Source organism: Leptonychotes weddellii, chromosome 2, assembly GCF_054177405.1.
Source record: "Leptonychotes weddellii isolate Sample4059 chromosome 2, ASM5417740v2, whole genome shotgun sequence".
In the NCBI taxonomy this organism is placed as follows: Eukaryota; Metazoa; Chordata; class Mammalia; order Carnivora; family Phocidae; genus Leptonychotes; species Leptonychotes weddellii.
Window position 1 is genome coordinate 29,702,869 of NC_138370.1, and position 17,852 is coordinate 29,720,720.

Below are 17,852 nucleotides of genomic sequence, written 5' to 3' on the forward strand. Positions count from 1 at the left end.
GTGTGTTTTCCTAATGCTGACCTTCTGCCCGTGGGTGGGTGATCTCTCGTCAGTCTGCCCCATTATTGGTTTTCTGGCCTTCCCGAGGTAGGGCCCTGCACAGGGCAGGGCTGGGGACCTCTCTTGGTTGCATGGGGCTGGCCCTGGGACGGGGACGGGGACGGGTGGTGGGGGATGCGTGTGTGTGTATGTGTGTGTAGAGGTCCACCAGGCTCTGCCGTGCGTGTGCGTGTGTGTGTGTGTGTGTGTAGAGGTCTGTCAGGCTCTGCCCCTTAAAGCCCGGGGGTTGAGGGAGGCGGCACCCTAGCCGGGAAGAAGTGTTGCTCATTTTAGAGCAGTTGCCGGTCCAAAGTAAACCGGAGCGTGAAGAAGGAAGAGGGCAGGATGACTAGACCTCTGCGGCGGCCCGCTCTGCTGGGACAGCTCCTCCTGCTGTGGCTGCTGCTCCCGCCGCCTGTGCTCAGAGCCGAGGCTAGGAGGTCCAGGACCTTGCTGCCCTGTCCCGCGGCTTGTGAGCCCACGCGCTGCCCCCCGCTGCCCACCTGCTCGGCGGGGTCGACGCCGGTGCTCGATCGCTGCCGCTGCTACCGCGGCGGCCGAGGGCGAGGCCTGCAGCTGGGCGCTGGGCCGGCGGTGCGCCCCGGGGCTGCAGTGCCGCGCGCGGCTCAGCGCCCCAGGCCTCGGCGGCGCCTGGGTCGGCACGTGCGGCTGCCGGCGGCGGGGGCGGCGGTGTGCGGCAGCGACGGGCGCACCTATCCCAGCCTGTGCGCGCTGCGCGGCGACAACCGCGCCGCGCGCCTCCGAGGCGCGCTCCCGGCCGTGCCGGTGCTGAAGGGCGGCTGCGCGGGTGGAGGTGAGCGCTGGGCCCGCGCGCTCGGGTGGCTCGCAACGTCCCCAAGCGGCGCGCCCGTGTCGCGCGGTGCGCCGCGGGCTCTTCCCGCCTTTGCCTCCGGATTCAACTCCTTATTCCCAGTTTTTTTTCCTTCTTAGGTGTCTCCTTACCAGTTCCCATGTGGTTTCTCCCCACTTGCCTCCCCGGGCCTGTTGTATGCCGTCTTCCCTTTTTCTTCTCTCTCTCTCTTTTTTTCCCCACCCGGGATGACAGGTCTGGTTCCCTCAAGGCGTATCCTTGCGGGGTGGCAGTGAATACAGAGGGGAGACCGAAGAGAGGAAGGGGCGGGAAAGGAGAGAGGAGGAGAGAGCCCGGGAGATTTGGGATATGACACCCGATCCGGCCAAGCAGCGGGGCGCCCACCGCCCCCAAGAGTGGTGCATTTCTTCACAGGGACCAGAAGTGTAGGCCGGCTCCGGAGCGAGTACAACTTCATCGCGGAGGTGGTGGAGAAGGTAGCGCCATCTGTGGTTCACTTGCACCTGTTCTGCAGGTAAAGGAGGCAGGAGGAGGCCGCCGCTACCCCGCGGGACTGTTTCTGAGCGCCTGCCGGCTCCGGGCCCCCGCGCTACGGCTTTACAGGCATCGCTTAGGCTTAGCCGTAAAACCCGCTGTGAGGAAGTCGCAGCTCAAACAGGTTGAATAATCTGTTTGGGGTTGGTTTAGCCAAAGAGCGGAAGCGTAGGGATTGTGGCTTCCAAATTTGGGCTACTCCTCTGCACTTCGGGGTCTGGGGTTTCTCTCTCCCTCATCTCCCACGGACAAAATGGAAGGTCAGATGTAAGAGCTAGAAGGCATCCTGTTGGTGATCTTGCTCAGGCCCCTCGTTTGCCTGGAAGGAAATCCAATGTCACAATGCCAGTTAGTAGTGGAACCTAAACTGGAACCAGACTTCTTTGACTCCCTCCCTCCTGGGTCCTCAAGAATGTGGCACTAGGTCCACGTTTGCGCGCAGTAGTAGGACTAGGTGAGTACTAGGACTAGTAGTAGGACTAGGTGTGCGCAGTAGTAGGACTAGTAGTAGGACTGAAGCAGAGGGTTGCTGCTCTGACCAGCTCTGAAGAAGGAGGGGAGGGGGTCGTCCCTGGAAAAGGAGAGTTGGGATCAGCTCTCAGTCGTGTTCCTAAGAGATGGCCAGGGTGCTGAACATTCAGAGTCCAGTTACACATTGAGAGAATGAAAACACAGACAGGGGATAGTAAGATGTCTGAGAAAACTGTGGTGGAGGTATGTTTGATAAATTAGAGGTTCCATGTCCGCAGACTGTGATGGATACCCTGGTTTTCCTGCCCTCTGCTTATGCTGTTGTCTTGCTGGGACAGGTCACCTCTTAGCAACAAGGATATTCCTGCATCCAGTGGCTCTGGGTTCATAGTGTCTGAGGATGGGCTCATTGTTACCAATGCCAAAGTCCTCACCAACCAGCAGCGGATCCAGGTGGAGCTCCAGAGTGGCGTCCAGTATGAAGCCACTGTCAAGGACATTGACCATAAATTGGATCTTGCACTGATTAAGATCGAGCCAAATGTGAGTATGCAAGGGCCAAATCAGTCTGTACATCTGGGGATTTCCATCAATTTGCTGATATTTTCCTCTTCACCCCATTCTTGTTCCACATCTTTTCTACCTGGTATATGGTCTTCTCTAGTTTCCTTTTTTCTGTTTTTCACTCTTTTATTTTCTTCTATGCCCGTCTGTATATCCCTAACAATTTCTATTAACTGTCTAGCCTCCTTCTTCAACAGATGCTGCTTCTGGGAAACTTACTTCTCTGCTTGCCTTAGAATACTAGGAATGATTGCAGTGGATTCAGAGCTGCCTGGGAATACTCTGAGGTCCTTGCTACACAAAGTCTAGTCTGCACATCAGCAGCATTGACATTATATGAGAAAGAATTTTTTTAAAAATGCAGGATCTCAGATCCCACCCACGTCTGAGTCAGAATCTGCATTTTAATAAGATCCCTAGGTGATTTGTGTGCACATTAAAATTTGAGAAGCACTGTTCTGGGCACTCTCCTTTCTGTTTGTGGTTTAATTTTGACTATAAAACTTTGAGCTGGGTTGTGCCCGGGTGGCTCAGTCTTTAGGCGTCTGCCTTTGGCTCAGGTCAGGATCTTAGGGTTGGACTCCCTGCTCAGTGGGGAGTCTGCTTCTCTTTGCCCCTACCCCCTTTGTACTTGCTTGCTCTCTCTCACTCTCTCAAGTAAATAAATAAAAAGTCTTAAAAAAATAAAATTTTGAGCTGGTATAGTGCTAAGTAAGTTGCTAATGTCAGTGTATGTTCATCAGCGACTTCACTGGTCATTTAGTTATAGTAATTTCTACAAAGCAGTAATTTTAGGTTTTAGAGATAATCCTGATCATCTTACCAGGTGAGAGGGTGGTGGTTCCTGGAATTTGAGGAAGAAACATCAGGCACTTGTAGAACCTATATGAGTGGGTGGGGGGGTTCTTGGATTTTAAGTGCCCAAATGATAGAGACCATGCCATATGTGTGTTGTACACAAATACTGGTTGATTATATTCTTGATTTCTTCTTCACCTCTCTGTCCTTCCTATCCCTCCTGGCTGTGTGCAGACTGACCTTCCTGTATTGATGCTGGGAAGGTCCTCTGACCTGCGGGCTGGAGAGTTCATGGTGGCCTTGGGCAGCCCGTTTTCTCTGCAGAACACAGCAACCGCAGGGATTGTCAGCACTACACAGCGAGGGGGCAGAGAGCTGGGGCTGAAGAATTCAGACATGGACTGTATCCAGACAGATGCCATAATTAATGTAAGTCACTTGGGAGGGCTCTCCTCAGCCCATAAGGTACTGGCAGGACAGTGAGAAGAACATGTCAGAGGTACTCTTTTCCTTTTGGCCTATTGGGACTGTCCAGAGTTCAGTTAGACCCTCACTGGAGGGATGGAATGCCATGTTGTTCAGCCTGTTTGATGTGATCGTCGGCATCCGTGATATTGGGCAGTCTCTTTGGGTCGTTCACAGAGGTCACCCCTTGCTGTAGAAGGCAGTGGTCCTTTGGCTCTTGTCTTTTACCTGCACTGACTTCAGTGTTGGTGATGACAGGGGCACGGCTTTGCCGTGCTCACCAGAGCAGGCTGCTTTCGGTAAACCTCTTTAGGAACTACGTATAAATGACAAGGAGAAAAGCACTGACGACTTTTTCAAATTCTGTCTTCAGCATGGCAACTCTGGGGGCCCTCTGGTGAACTTGGTAAATGGCCACTTGCCTTGCTGTTTCATGTCTCGTCCCAACTTTCCAAGAATGATGGTGCAGAGTAGGATGTCACAATTGTGTAGAGATTTGTGGTAGGATGCTTTTCTATTATTGCATCTTAAGTAAATGGTTAGCAAAGATTTAAGATCTGTGCTGGATTTATCATCATTTATCATATGGCATGTGAGCTCATTCAGCTAAGGGTGCCAGGGTTTACTTCCACTTACTGACATCTCTTCACCATGCTTTCTGTTTTCATTGTGTAGTTAACAAAAGCCCGGGGCACTAAACTAAAATATATGTCAGCTGACCACTGTGCTATGTAATGTCTATCCTTAAAGACCGCCTGCTGCTGCATGTGAAGAACTGTCCCTCATCCCAAAATGCTAACTACATGACGTGTCTGTTCGGGTTTTTAGTCCTGATAGAGAAAAGCCACAGTGAGAATCCATTACTCTATCATGTATTTAAGTCTTAGATGTTATTCAGCGTCTCTAGTGGAAATGCGAGTTTCTAGTTGCTCAAATACCTGTGAAAACATAAGAAAGTGCAGTGCTGTTTGACACACAGTCTGTGATCATGCTGAGTCCCTTTGAGCTGACTGTTTTTGGTTCTTTACACATTACACTTGCTTTTTGGAGGATGAGCTAACGGTATGTGAAATTACTGAGCACTCTTCTACTCATAGTAATGTTACTTATGTAATTTTCTTGTGCCTGCTTTCTCTAGTAGACAATGAGTTTACTAGGGGCGCCTGAGTGGCTCAGTCAGTTAAGCATCTGCCTTCAGCTCAGGTCATGATCCCAGGGTCCTGGGATTGAACCCGGAGTCGGGCTCCCTGCTCGATGGGGAGTCTGCTTCTCCCTCTCTGTGTATGTGCTCATGCTCTCTCTCTCTCTAGCTCTCACTCTCTCTCAAATAAATAAAATCTTAAAAAAAAAAAAAAGATAGTGAGTTTACTAGAGCAGAGGTGACGTGCACATTGTCAGGCCACACTCCAGACCTACTGAGTTATGATATGTAATTTAATATGATCAGAAGTCTCTTTTTTACCCTTCCCATTACCCAACAGAGGCTGAGGGGTGATGAAGTGCACGAAGAGGAAAGTGTTTCCCACTTCATAGCTTTCGCTTTGTAGAGCTTTGTTCTCTGAGGTTAATTAGCTAATTCTGAAGAGTTTCATTAAAGTGTTGCTGAAAATCCAACAGCTTTTTGCCTTTTCCATGTTTATTTTTAGTTTCATTTGAGAAGAAAAGGCAAGTACTCATTGTCCTCTTAACCTGTGTCAAAATACAAACTGTGGTTCACTTTTAAAATCATTTGATGAAGGACAAAATAAACTCAAGATTAAAAAAAATTGTCCTCAGCAGGGATCTGCACATGGGTAGGGTCCCCCTCGCCCCCGCCGCCCGGCTTACCTCCCACACTGTGTGTCCTATAAGGCAACGTCCACTGCTCCCTGTGGAAGTTCCCTTTCCTCTAGCCCCTCTGTGTTCTGACCCTAGTGACTAGCTTCATTTCCTCCTCTGCTGGCACTGGTTTTGCACTGGTCAGTTTGCATGACTTGGTGACTGAATGATGTCTCCTCCCTTGCCAGGATGGTGACGTGATTGGCATAAATACATTGAAGGTGACCGGGGGAATCTCCTTCGCAATTCCCTCAGATCGAATTCAACAGTTCTTGGCAGAATTCCATGAGCGCCAGTTGAAAGATAAGGGGAGTTAGGACTTTTTCTTCCCTTCTTGTGTTTTTCAGGAGCCCTCCATCTGTTCTGGAGACCGCCCTTAGGATTCTGTAGAATACTGTCACTGGTACCCAGCTCTTATCATGGTGGTTTGGGTGGCAATATGGGGGAATTAGGCACAAAGCCTAGTTGTGTTGTACCCAGAAGTACATGTTATGGCGGAAAGGAAACCCGTGGGCTGGAGATGGGAGGTGGATGGGAGGAGTGTCCATGCTAGTGACAAAAGGTTCTCTGAAGCACATTTTCAGGCTGACAGCCTGAAAGGGCAGTTATAATAATAGTAAGGATGTTCCATGACTTGCTGTTTTTAGAAGCTCTGCCAAAGGAAAGAAGTTTTGTTGTTAGTAACACCCTATAACTTTCCTTTCCAGGAAAGGCTCTTTCACAGAAGTATCTCAGTCTGCGAATGCTGCCTCTCACTATGAAGTAAGCATGGGTTTCAGTATGTCTGTGTTGTTTTTCAGAAGCAAAAGGCATAGCTGGACGGTCTTAACAGGGAATCTAAAGCATGTGGACTACAGCTGGCTACTCTTGTGAGTGTAGGGCCCCACTGTCACAGGGTAGGTATCTGTCTCTGCCTGCACCAATATTTGCGGTACATTTTAGTAGCTTCTTTCATTGTGGCTATATAGACCTTATATGTCCAGTGGTTCGGGGCTTTGGTAGAGAACTGCCGCCCCCCCCGCCGCCCCAGGGAAGAATAACTGTGGCTGGCTTGCTGGAATCTTCACTGGCCCCCCGGAGCCTTGAGTAGAACACATAAGAGTACCTGTTGACTTGGAGGCTTTGACCAGGGCTCAGGTGATGAATTCATTGTTTCTTAACCTTCTGGGAAAACTCTTCTCACTTGTCTTAGCCTTCTTCAAGAGATGAAAAGGCAAGATCCAGATTTCCCTGATGTGAGTTCTGGGGTCTTTGTGTATGAGGTGATTCAAGGAACAGCTGCTGAAAGGTAAGAGTTCAGGCCTTGGCCCAGCTAGCATGCCATGGTAAATGTGTGTCGGATCGAGACGTGCACCGTTTAGTACGGTGGCCCTACCCACGCGTGGCTGTTGAATACGGAGATGTGGCTGGTGTGACTGAGGAACAGAATCTTATTTAATTTGAGTTTATTTAAGTAAAAAAAAAAAAACAAAAAAACAGAGGCACTCAATATAAAAGATTTTTCCATGAAACATACCCTTTGTTTTGGAAGGACTGCCTTTAACTTTAATCACTGCATTGTGTAAGATGTTGTATAGTAGCACAATAGGTGTGGGTTGTTTCTAGTGGATTTCAAAGACTTATATGAAACAGTCTAAAATACCCATTAATAATTTTAAAAATTACATATTAAAATGATAATACACATATTGACTTAAATAGGTATATTATTAAAATGAGCTTCATCTATTTTTAAAAAGATTTCTAAAAATTAAGAAAGTTTTTAAAAATGTGGCTACAGGAAATTTAAAATTATGTATGTGGCCTGTCTTACATTTCTATTGGACAGTGCTGATTCGGACTTGTGTGCTTGTGTTGGAAGGACTATTTTTGGGAAGGGAATGGTTTTTTTGTAGCTCAAGAATTCATGATGAGTTAATAGCATAAGTTTAAATTAATTTTGCTAGGAATTCCCGAATGTACGTTCGATACCTTAGTTATTAAGAATAGGAAGAATTCAGAGGGCTAAAAGTTTAAGAACATATTTTAGGTACTTTAGGACACTTTTTTCTTTGAACTCTGGAAGATCATACCAGAGGCCAGCACTGAATGAGTGAATGTTAATAAAGCAAATGCTAGAACAGCTCATCAAAGAAGTGCTCCAGCTGATTTTACTCTTGTTTTTAAACATTTATACTAACTACTGAGGGAAGAGGTGGTGGGTCCCTCTCTTATACTTCTTCAGTATACCTCTCTCACTACTTTTGTTTCTCAAAGCTCAATTATCTTTTTATATTATGGCAACTCTTTTAGTAGGGGGAAGAAACCATGAGGTACTAACTGTTAATGGCTAAATGTTAGGTCTCATGTTACTAAATTTGGCTTGTCACAGGCTTTTCTAGACTTTCTTGCTTCCTGCCCTCCCCCCACCTCTTTATTTTATCTTTTGGTTCAAGGCCAAAGCTATTTCTTTCAGTTCTCCTAGTCCTTGCTACTCAAAATATGGCCTGTAGACCAGCAGCACTGGCATCACCTGGGGCTTTTTTAGAAATGCAGAATGAAGGGCGCCTGGGAGGTTCAGTTGGTTGAGCCTCGGACTCTTGATTTAGGCTCAGGTCATGGTCTCAGGGTTGTAAGATCCAGCCCTGAGTCGGGGTATGTGCTGAGTGCGGAGTCTGCTTCTTTCTCTCTCTCCCTCAGCCCCTCCCCCAACTCGCATGCTCTCTCTCAAATAAATAAATCTTAAAAAAAAAAAAGAAAAAAATGCAGAATGACAGGCCCCACCACTGAATCAGGATCTGCATTTTAAACAAGACCTCCCGGTGATTTGGATGAACATTAAAGTGTGGGACTACTGCTTGCTTGAAGTCACTGATAAACCAGAAATCTTATTATTTCTGGCTTTATACACTTAAATCTAATAATAATAATTACAGTAATAACAGCTGGCACTTATTAATCACTTACTGTATGTCAGGCATCACTTTTTTACATACGTTTTTGAGCCCCCAAAGTCTTATGATACAGGCATTATTTTACAGAAACAGCAGCTGTGGTACAGAGAGGTAATTAACTTGAGAGGTACATATAAGTAGAATGCAGGGATGTGGAATCTGGCTTAGTTCGTGAATTATCCTGTTTTGTAGCTGCTCTCGTTTCTAAGAGGCAGAGTGAGTAGCAGGAAGATGGGTTTTCATGATTGAAAGACCCAGAATCAAATCCTACTTTAGTCCCTTCCAAGCTGTGGGACATGGGATAGGTTATTTATCCTAGCTGAGCCTCACTCCCTCATTTTGGTGCATAGTTTACATTCAGTAATAACTGGCAGGTTTCTTTCTCTTCTTCTACTCACAGAACTACAATGGATTAAGTTTCTTCTTTGTGCACAGTCCCAGTCATCCTCCTGAGATGTCCTTGTTCTAAAGGTGTTCCATGCTTTTAGTTTTGCCCTCAAACTTCTCTTCACATCCTCTTGCTTTAAATTTCTATTTTTTAAAAAAATTAATTCCACATATCTTGGTAATCCTCTTGCATCCTTCCTTTGGCTTCCCATTTCTTTACAATGGTGTCTCCTGGAGTCATTTAATTTTGATGTCCCTCTTCCAGCCCATTATTGACTTTAAGAGAAGTCATCAGCATGGCTATATATTTATTGGAGTGTTTCATATTTGGAGGTGTTTTTTGTTTCTAGAATATATATTCTATGTGAAGCAAATATATTGGAGACAGAATATAATCACAACTTTGGGGAAAAGGAGCCTAGAACCAGAGCCTTAAATATTTAGACTTGAAAGCATGACTGGTTTTTGACTTACTGGAAGTAGGGCTATCAGGCTGTGGGTGGAGATGGGGCAAGTAAGTGGGCTGTCAAAACCAAACTGATCAGAGTACAACTGTATGGGGAAAAAATATATTGCTTGTGTTCTTCTTTATCTTTGCTGGTAAGACCAGGAATGTGCTTGAGGTTTACAGAAGTCAGAGATTGATAACAACCCAAAGCTAAATTGCCTATTCCAAACCAAATCCAATATATGAGAGGAGTAAACTTTTTATATGATTCTGTTAGAAGACTGATTTTATAAAGGTAAATAGGATTGTTGTCCCCAGGTGATTTCCCGGCATATCTTATAAGAGCCCGCATACCTGAAAGGACTGATGTTATTTCTGGTTTCCTGGTTTGTATGTTGATTGACAGCAAAATAGGGGCTCCTGGGTGGCTCAGTTGGTTAAGCGTCTGCCTTCGGCTCAGGTCATGATCCCCGGGTCCTGGGATCAAGTCCCATGTCGGGCTCCCTGCTCAGTGTGGGGGGTCTGCTTCTCCCTTTGTCCCTCCCCTGCTTGTGCTCTCTCTCTCTCTCAAATAAATAAATAAATAAATAAAATCTTTAAAAAAATGACAGCAAAAAAGCGCCATAAAAGACTGACATTAAATTTTAAATGGGGACAAGTAAAACTTATAGTTTCATGGTCCCTTTTTCCCCCCTCTCCCAGCTCTGGGTTGAGAGACCACGATATAATTGTCAGCATAAATGGGCAACCTGTTACCACCACAACCGATGTTATTGAAGCTGTTAAGGACAATGATTCCCTTTCCATCATGGTTCGTCGAGGAAGTCAGACTTTGATCCTGACAGTCACATCTGAAATAATCAATTAAGTATCAAGCTTTAAAGAGAAATCATCTAACAAAACCAAAGCTATATTACCTGGTTTGTACTGAAGATGTGCCAAAGTTAGCAAATTTTAGGGTCTCTTTCCTAAGAAAAATGAATGCTTTAAAACAGATACACACACACACACTTAGGGACCATTAGATTGGGGTACTCTACTATTGCTAAGAAGCCTTACTAAAGCAAGTGAAGGACATGGTGCCAGGAAGTCTGGGAAGCTGATAGCATTTTATTTCAACACAGGAAACAACTGAAAAACAAGCACAGTTTCTAATTTAACCTTGACAGAAGGACACTTGTGGATTTTAAAAGTTCTCTATAGCCACAAACTGGATGTAACATAAACGTGTGTACACACACACACACACACACACGAATAAACCTACCAAATATGAAGAAACAACCTGAATCCAAAGTGCAAAGGAAATCCAATTTTTCATAACACTGCCTTTCTCAATCAGTTTTTGAGGCTGTACCACATTTGGCCAGGGTTGTAGATATGGAGGATGAGCACGGTTTGTAAGTCAAATTCAAACTGACAACTGCAGATTGTCACAGAGAAATATTAGATTCTCATGATCACCCTGGCAGTGGTCTCCAAAAGCTTTCTGACTGGGAGAAGGCTTCTTTTATAGGACAGATCCTTCAATAACTTATAGACTTTGACCTTCTTACCCACGCTCGTCCTCCTGGCAACATTAGTGATTTGAGTCTGAAAGCTGCCAAAGTGTTGGTGTTTTTAAAGAAAATAGCTTTTGATGGGGTTTGTGAATATCCTGAGGAGATTTTTTTTGACAAGTATTAAGATGAAGCAGGATTTGTGGCTTAGAGTAGTATCTTATTTTCTTTGCTAAGATTTTAATTTGTTTTCCAGATTTTTCTTACAAGTTAGGATTTTTTTTTTAAAATATGGCATCTCCTTAAATTCTATGCAAAATTTTGTTTATGTGCATTTTTTCCTGGGGAGGGGGTCCGGTTTCTTTATGACCTCCAACAATTTAAAAAATACTATATACTTATAGTACAGACATTATGAATAAGAATCTACCAATTATTACTGTTACAAACAAGGTTAAGTTCAATGTGGTACAGAATTTTCAAGACAGAATAATTTGTTTTAATTTTTACACACTCACCATTTAATAATATAAGAACAGTAATTGTAATAATCAGGGATAATAAAGCTGAAACTTTTAGAAAAGCTGCTTCATAATGATAGAGCATATCCAGTATCAATTTAACTGTGATTCTTGGTTCTTTAAGTCAACTATTAGGAGAGTAACATTTGAGTAGTTCTACCTTGATTGTTTCTAGAATTTATCCCAAATATCGGGCTCTTAGTTCGACTTGTCTGAAAAGTCCTCCTTTTACTTCATATTTAAAAGTTCTTTTCAACTTAAATTGCAAAGGATGGGAACTAAGTTTCTCCGAACTTATAGTTCAGAACATTTCCTTTTATTCCCAGTGATTTGGGAATGCAAAAGCTTGGCTGTCTCTTTTTCCCGACAATGGACTCTGGTAGTCCACAGCGAGAGCTTCTGGTACCATGTTTATTTTGAACGAATGTGTTCTTTTTGCCCCCATAAATCACATCCTGACTCCACCCAATACTCAGTAATTCTGTCCTTTAAGTAAGAATCTATTTTGCTTTTTTTTTTCCCCCCAAAGGTACGAGGCTTTACAACTTACCTAACATAATTGTGAATAGTTTTATAGTTAGTTGTAGGAGATCTTTTTTACCAGCCTACAACATAGGCTCTCTGAACTCGTAAATAATTAATTTTTAGATAGGATAGCCAAGAGGATAGCTTAACCCAGACGTACCTGATTATTGTTGGGCTTTCAAAATATAATTGAAATGAAGAAATTATTGTACTGCATATACTGCTTCTGGAGCATAATAATGATGTAACAATAGGGTTTATTAGTAGAGTGGTTCATTTCAAATGCCTAGCTTTTAGCAAAACATACAGAATTTTGAGTCTCACTCTACTTTTTGAAAATACCAAACAGCATTCCAGGTTGGCAAAATTTATTCCACAATTTAAATTCAGAAAGTCAGAATTTCAGTGTGTATTAAAATTCATGGCCATTTTACTTCTGCTGAAGATTTTCATTGGTTTAGCTTCAGATCTCCTCTGCATGAAGATTCAGGGTCACAAAAGGCACAAGGCTAAAAATATTCACTTTGCTCATCTTGTTGGGTCCACTTGCTCCAAAGTATTGAAGATACAGCAATGTATAGAAATACAGCATGGAAACCTCTCTGCAACTTATTAGTCACTAGCCTTTATATTTTGTATGGAGGAAAGGTACACACTTGATTCCCAAACACTGTTTGCTTGTCATTTCTAGTCTGCAAGGTAAAATTTGGGTTGAAAACCCAGAGTCCAAAGAAACCTTCCTAACCAAACCGATTCCCTCCAGGGAGGGAAAGTAATAATCAGGTCTGCTATCAAGGAAGAGTTTTGAGCCTGTAGGAAGACATGCCTCTCTGGGCCATGACAACAGCTCTTTTTAGTAAACAGTGCACCAATTGCTGCCATCACTTGGCATCAGCCCTCCAGTAATAAGCAAAATAAGGTCAACAAACCACCAAATCCCAAGTCCTCCAAGTGTCAACAGCTTTCCTACTGCTGTGCCAGTGTGTCCCAGACAGAAACGGTCCACTCCGAAACATCCCAGGAAGAAGGAATAGAGCAAAGTGGTTATGAAGTAGTGTCCCGTGTATCTAGACAGAAGGAATGAAAAGGAAGATGTTTACCCCATGAAAATTAAAACACTTAGTGACTAATGAATTTAACATAAGTGAAAAGATGGTGCAGTAGTCCTTCTGTGGCCTCTTATCCTCCCCAAAAAGAAAATCTCGAGTTGGCCTGGGCTCTCAAAAGAGTACTACCTAGGACATAAAGAAAGGAACAAATACTGAGTTGGATTGGACAAGAAATAATCAAGCACATATGCTCTGTAGGCATCCTGGGAGGAGTAGGATCTGGGCCCACAACCCTCCCCGACTCAGACTCCTTTCCTGAGGCCGCACTTCTGAATGCAGTTCTCTAAGGAAATGTCGTCATCTTTCCTCAGATGAACACCGATCTCCATATACCCTTCTGCTGTTTTGTGGCAACTAAAAATGAGGTTTCTTCAATAAGGACTTAGGTCTTACATACTGCGATTAACATTCCATTGCAACTGCTCCAATATCGTCACTAAACACCACAGACTCTCCATTAGCAACTGATATAAATACATTCTGTGCCTTCCGGCAAAATTTACAGAAATGACCCTAATTCTTTAAGATAAACTTATTTTCCAGGAGAGAGCGCCACACTTTTCATAACAAAACCTTTATTCCTCTGGGACGCCTGCGTGGCTCAGTCAGTTAAGTGTCTGCCTTCCGCTCAGGTCTTGATCCCAGGGTCCTGGGATCGAGTCCTGTATCGGGCTCCCTGCTCAGTGGGGAGCCTGCTTCTCCCTCTTCCAGCTGCTCCCCCTGCTTGTGCTCTCTCTCTCTCTCTGACAAATAAATAAATAAAATCTTAAAAAAAAATAAACTAAAACCTTTATTCCCCAAATACTAAGGCTATTTTTACAGGATTTAGGTCTATCATAGGAATTTTGGAGCTAGATCAACTGGTCCAACTCCTTTATTTTGTAGGTGAGGGACAGAGTCTCTGGGCTTCCACAGGCACTTAGCTAGTTGATGAAAGAGACATTTAGAACTAATGGCCTCTAGGATCTTAAGTCCAGTGTCCTTTCTGTTTATAACCACATCGCCCCTGTCCATGGATTATGCACAGTAGTAATCATGTTGCCCTTTTAACACTTAAGATAAAAGAAAAAGTCACATCACGAGATGACAAGGAAAATAGCTCTACCTCTATCCAAGTACCAACTACCCCAATCAAAGTAACACTTACTTTATACAAGGTTTATTCTCCCGTAGGAAGGTCCTAGGACTGGCACACTCAATCCCATCGAGGGCCCGGCACTGGACAGAAGTGTGTTCCACGTCACTGTAGGCCTGCCCACCAAACTGTGGTGTAACAACCAAAACAAAACAACCCAAACTCACCAAAGCAAGTTACACAAAATAGATCTTTATATTCATTAATAAGAGGTGACTCAGGACAATAATTATACTAACAAAGTTGGGGTAAAGCTGCGTTCAAGACCAAGGAATTCAGTGATTCAAGTGATTTTAAATTGTTCCACCCTAATTGTATGTTGTTTTAAATAAACTTTTTCTTCTTCTTTGTGACTAGCTTCTTTAATATAGTGAAAAAATTTATAATCAGTTTCATTAAATGCCACTTAGAATAGATGGACACAATGTTTTAATTATCCTATATTTACAGGAAAGAGCACATTATTGAGTATTTGGGAATGGGTATTTAAAACGTGAATGTGTATTAGAGGGCTGTTTTATATATAATACAAATGAATATAATTAGGAAAAGACCTCAGAATATCATCTGACTCAGAACTTTTCTTAGTTTGTGAATGTGTGATTATCATATAGCTATAGTACATTCCTGTATAAGTTTAAATTTCAGCAAAAAATTTCAGAACGGGCGCCTGGGTGGCTCAGTCGTTAAGTGTCTGCCTTCGGCTCAGGCCCTGATCCCAGGGTCCTGGGATCGAGCCCCGCATCGGGCTCCCTGCTCGGCGGGAAGCCTGCTTCTCCCTCTCCCACTCCCCCTGCTTGCGTTCCCTCTCTCACTGTGTCTTTCTCTGTCAAATAAATAAATAAAATATTAAAAAAAAAAATTTCAGAACAGGACTTCTTACCATTTATGTAACTGAATTCTAGCAGAGAAAGCACAACTGTACATTCTCCACTAGCACCTTATTAAGTACTTCACTATTATTTTCACTGGTGCATTCCTCAAAGGAAAGGGAGTTGGAAATCATACCTCCCCTGGGATTCAGGTGCCTGAGTATAGGTCGTCTAGGACTTCTGGGGAAAGTGGCAGTTTGAGTGGCCTGACAGGATCAACTCAGTTTTTAATTATAATGGGCAAAAGTAGGGGAACCTGGGTGGCTCATTTGGTTGAGCATCTGTCTCTTGATTTTGGCTCAGGTCATGGTCTCGGGGTCATGGGATCAAGCCCTGCATCCATGCTCCACGCTCAGCAGGGAGTTTGCTTGAAATTCTCTCCCTCTGTCCCCCTCACCCCCTTGCTCTCTCTCTCTCTCAAATGAATAAATAAATCTTTAAAAAAAAAATAAAATGGGCAAAAGTAAGTGATCTCTATACAACGCTAACTCAAACCTTCAAAAGCTTCTTTGGTAATTATCAACAGAACAAAATCTCATTGTATTGAAAATATTCCTTTTTTTTTAATAAAGATTTTATTTATTTGACAGAGAGAGACACAGCGAGAGAGGGAACACAAGAGGGGGAGAGGGGGAGATGGAGAAGCAGGTTTCCCGCCGAGCAGGGAGCCCGACGCGGGGCTCGATCCCAGGACCCTGGGATCATGACCTAAGCTGAAGGCAGACGCTTAATGACTGAGCCACCCAGGCACCCCGAAAATATTTCTTTACACATGACTGCAGTAAGAGTTGCCTTTTTGGTCTTACTACTTTCAGGTTTATTCCTCTGTCTCTGATTAGTACAAACCATGTTTTCCCATAACTCTCTTACACCTGATTGAATCTTGAATTGCATTATGCAGAATGAGGAGGAGGTACATGAACTTCACTGGTTTTGGGAAGACTAACTAGGATGTTATTATGGAACTGAATGGTTTTTTTCCATTCCAAGAGGCCATTGTTACCAAAGGCTTCTCCTTGAATACTATAACCTCCTACAAAGGCAGATACTGATAGACCCCATCTATTTCCTAAGGACATGGTGGAAACTTATGCCTTGTGAAAAGAAAGATCATTGGCAAAAGGAGCTTTGCCCCAGATGCATGTGTAACAAAGATACAGCTCAATCCAATAGTGGTTTTAGAAAGTGCATAAGCCTTCCTTTTGTTCTTTTAGGAAAGTGCACACTTCAAGAATAATGAGGAGGTGACATAATAGCTTTAAATCAGTCAATCTCAGCCCAAAGAACCAAAGACAGGTTGGTCTGTGCACCTGGGCAGTTTGGGACAGACATTGCTTCTTCCTAAGGAAACGAAATGTCTTGTTCAGTCACTGATGCTGGCCATGCTGGAAATTTCCAGTAAGTCATTCTAATGAAGTCTACAAATAGGTAACTTCATACCCCTTATACTTCTTTGTAACAGCATTTAGTTAGTACTGTTTCTCTATGGAAGAGTTTGCTTATAAAACAAAATAAAAACCCACCTTGAGACAACCATAACCGAGTTCCTGGGATGCAGTTGCATTTCCAACATGATCCACTGGGTCGTCACATTCTATAAATTCATCAGGTCTGTAAATCACCAGTAAGATCATGACCATCATTCTCATATAGTTTTTGCAAATGGCTGTTTACGTGTATATGATAAAAACAGGCAAGAGATTTCTTCAAGTTTCTTAGGGTTTAATTCTGACTGATCCCCAAGGCAAGAGATGCTATCAGTTAGACTGAAGAACAGCAGGTCAAATAGCCATCCAAATGATCCTTTTATTGGGAAGGGGAGTGCTTCTGGTTCTATTTCTACGTGGATTCTACTTCTCCCATGGCTTTCTCCCTTTCCTAGGCAAAGAGCCACAAGGCTATGGGAGCAAAATTGAAGCTAAAGGATTCCCAGTTCTCTTTGCATTTCCCAAACGCCTTTTCTCATTGACTAAAAAGAGATGTTAAAAATGCAGAACCGTTGGTTCTGCAAGGGTTAGGATACTGCTTTTTAAAAGAAAGTGCCTTGTAGGCAAGAACAAGTAATTTACTCTATTTGTGCCTCATAACTAGCACCTACGATGGATTCTCCTTCGTTAAAGGAAGCACGATAGAGAAGGCACAACCTCGTACCCTTCTTCCGGAGACTGTATGATGTCACTCCGCCCTAGTTCTCCTCTTTTGGGCTCCCAAAGGATCTACCACCGACACACAAGGTTTTCCCCTGCATGGGTGAGAGGAGTGAGAAACCTGTCATGAAATTTACCTCCCGCGTGTTGACTATCAGGTCCTCAGGTGGAGAGGGTCTGAAAAAAAAAAAAAAGCAGCCTCCCTTCCCCCCATCCCAACACCCATATATCCCTGGCCCCATCTCCAACTCCGCCTCGACGACTGGATAGCTTACAGGTAAGAGCAAAGGATGACTGGAGAGTGGGGGTCGCCATATTCCCAGCTCGGAGCGCCGGCGGAGCCCTCTGGGTGGGCGGCGCCAGCGGATGTGAGCTCGGGTTCGGCGGTAGCGTTGTGCGAATGGCTCCGAGAGACACAGTGCAGCAGAAGTAGATTCCCCAGCAGCAAAGCCGCCTGGCCGCACAGAAGTAGGTAACTCACCGGGCAACCACCTAGCACCATCTTCCCGGGCCCAGTGGCTGAGACCCAACCTCAACCACAAAGCCGGGCCAGCACATCCAACCCAAGCAAGCCCTGCCTGGTCAGGCCTCTCCGCCGAGCCTCACTCCTCGCCACCAAGCAGCCAATGGGCGCGCAGCTCGACGCTCCGCCTAACGCCCGCAAGCCAATCAGAAAAGGCTGCGCAGGGGGGCGGGGCTGCCCTTCATTTCTGCTCCTTAATTCTACTTCTGGGTCTCGCGCTCCACCTCCTTTT

General features: G+C 44.3%; 2 protein-coding genes across 3 annotated transcripts; one reads left to right on the forward strand and one right to left on the reverse strand.

Moving 5' to 3' along the window:
- The first annotated feature begins 5 nt into the window (after positions 1-5).
- HTRA4 (HtrA serine peptidase 4) lies at positions 6-14,428 on the forward strand. Its single transcript, XM_081809407.1, is given in 10 exon segments — positions 6-590; positions 592-710; positions 713-853; positions 1,286-1,385; positions 2,215-2,419; positions 3,473-3,667; positions 5,710-5,833; positions 6,229-6,283; positions 6,714-6,809; positions 9,992-14,428. Coding segments are annotated over 10 exon segments (1,407 nt in total). The 5' UTR covers positions 6-384; the 3' UTR covers positions 10,158-14,428.
- TM2D2 (TM2 domain containing 2) lies at positions 10,380-17,719 on the reverse strand. Of its 2 annotated transcripts, none has more exons than XM_006731825.3 (4): positions 17,373-17,715; positions 16,474-16,561; positions 14,091-14,206; positions 10,380-12,901 (listed from the first exon to the last, which is right to left on the reverse strand). In XM_006731825.3, the coding sequence occupies exons 1-4, from the start codon at positions 17,597-17,599 to the stop codon at positions 12,688-12,690; spliced, it is 645 nt and encodes a 214-aa protein (XP_006731888.1). In that variant the 5' UTR covers positions 17,600-17,715; the 3' UTR covers positions 10,380-12,687. The 2 variants fall into 2 exon arrangements, with proteins under 2 accessions (XP_006731888.1, XP_081665530.1); XM_081809404.1 differs by lacking the exon at positions 10,380-12,901 and adding an exon at positions 12,940-13,069 and having other exon boundaries at positions 17,373-17,719.
- Between the last annotated feature and the right edge of the window lie 133 nt (positions 17,720-17,852).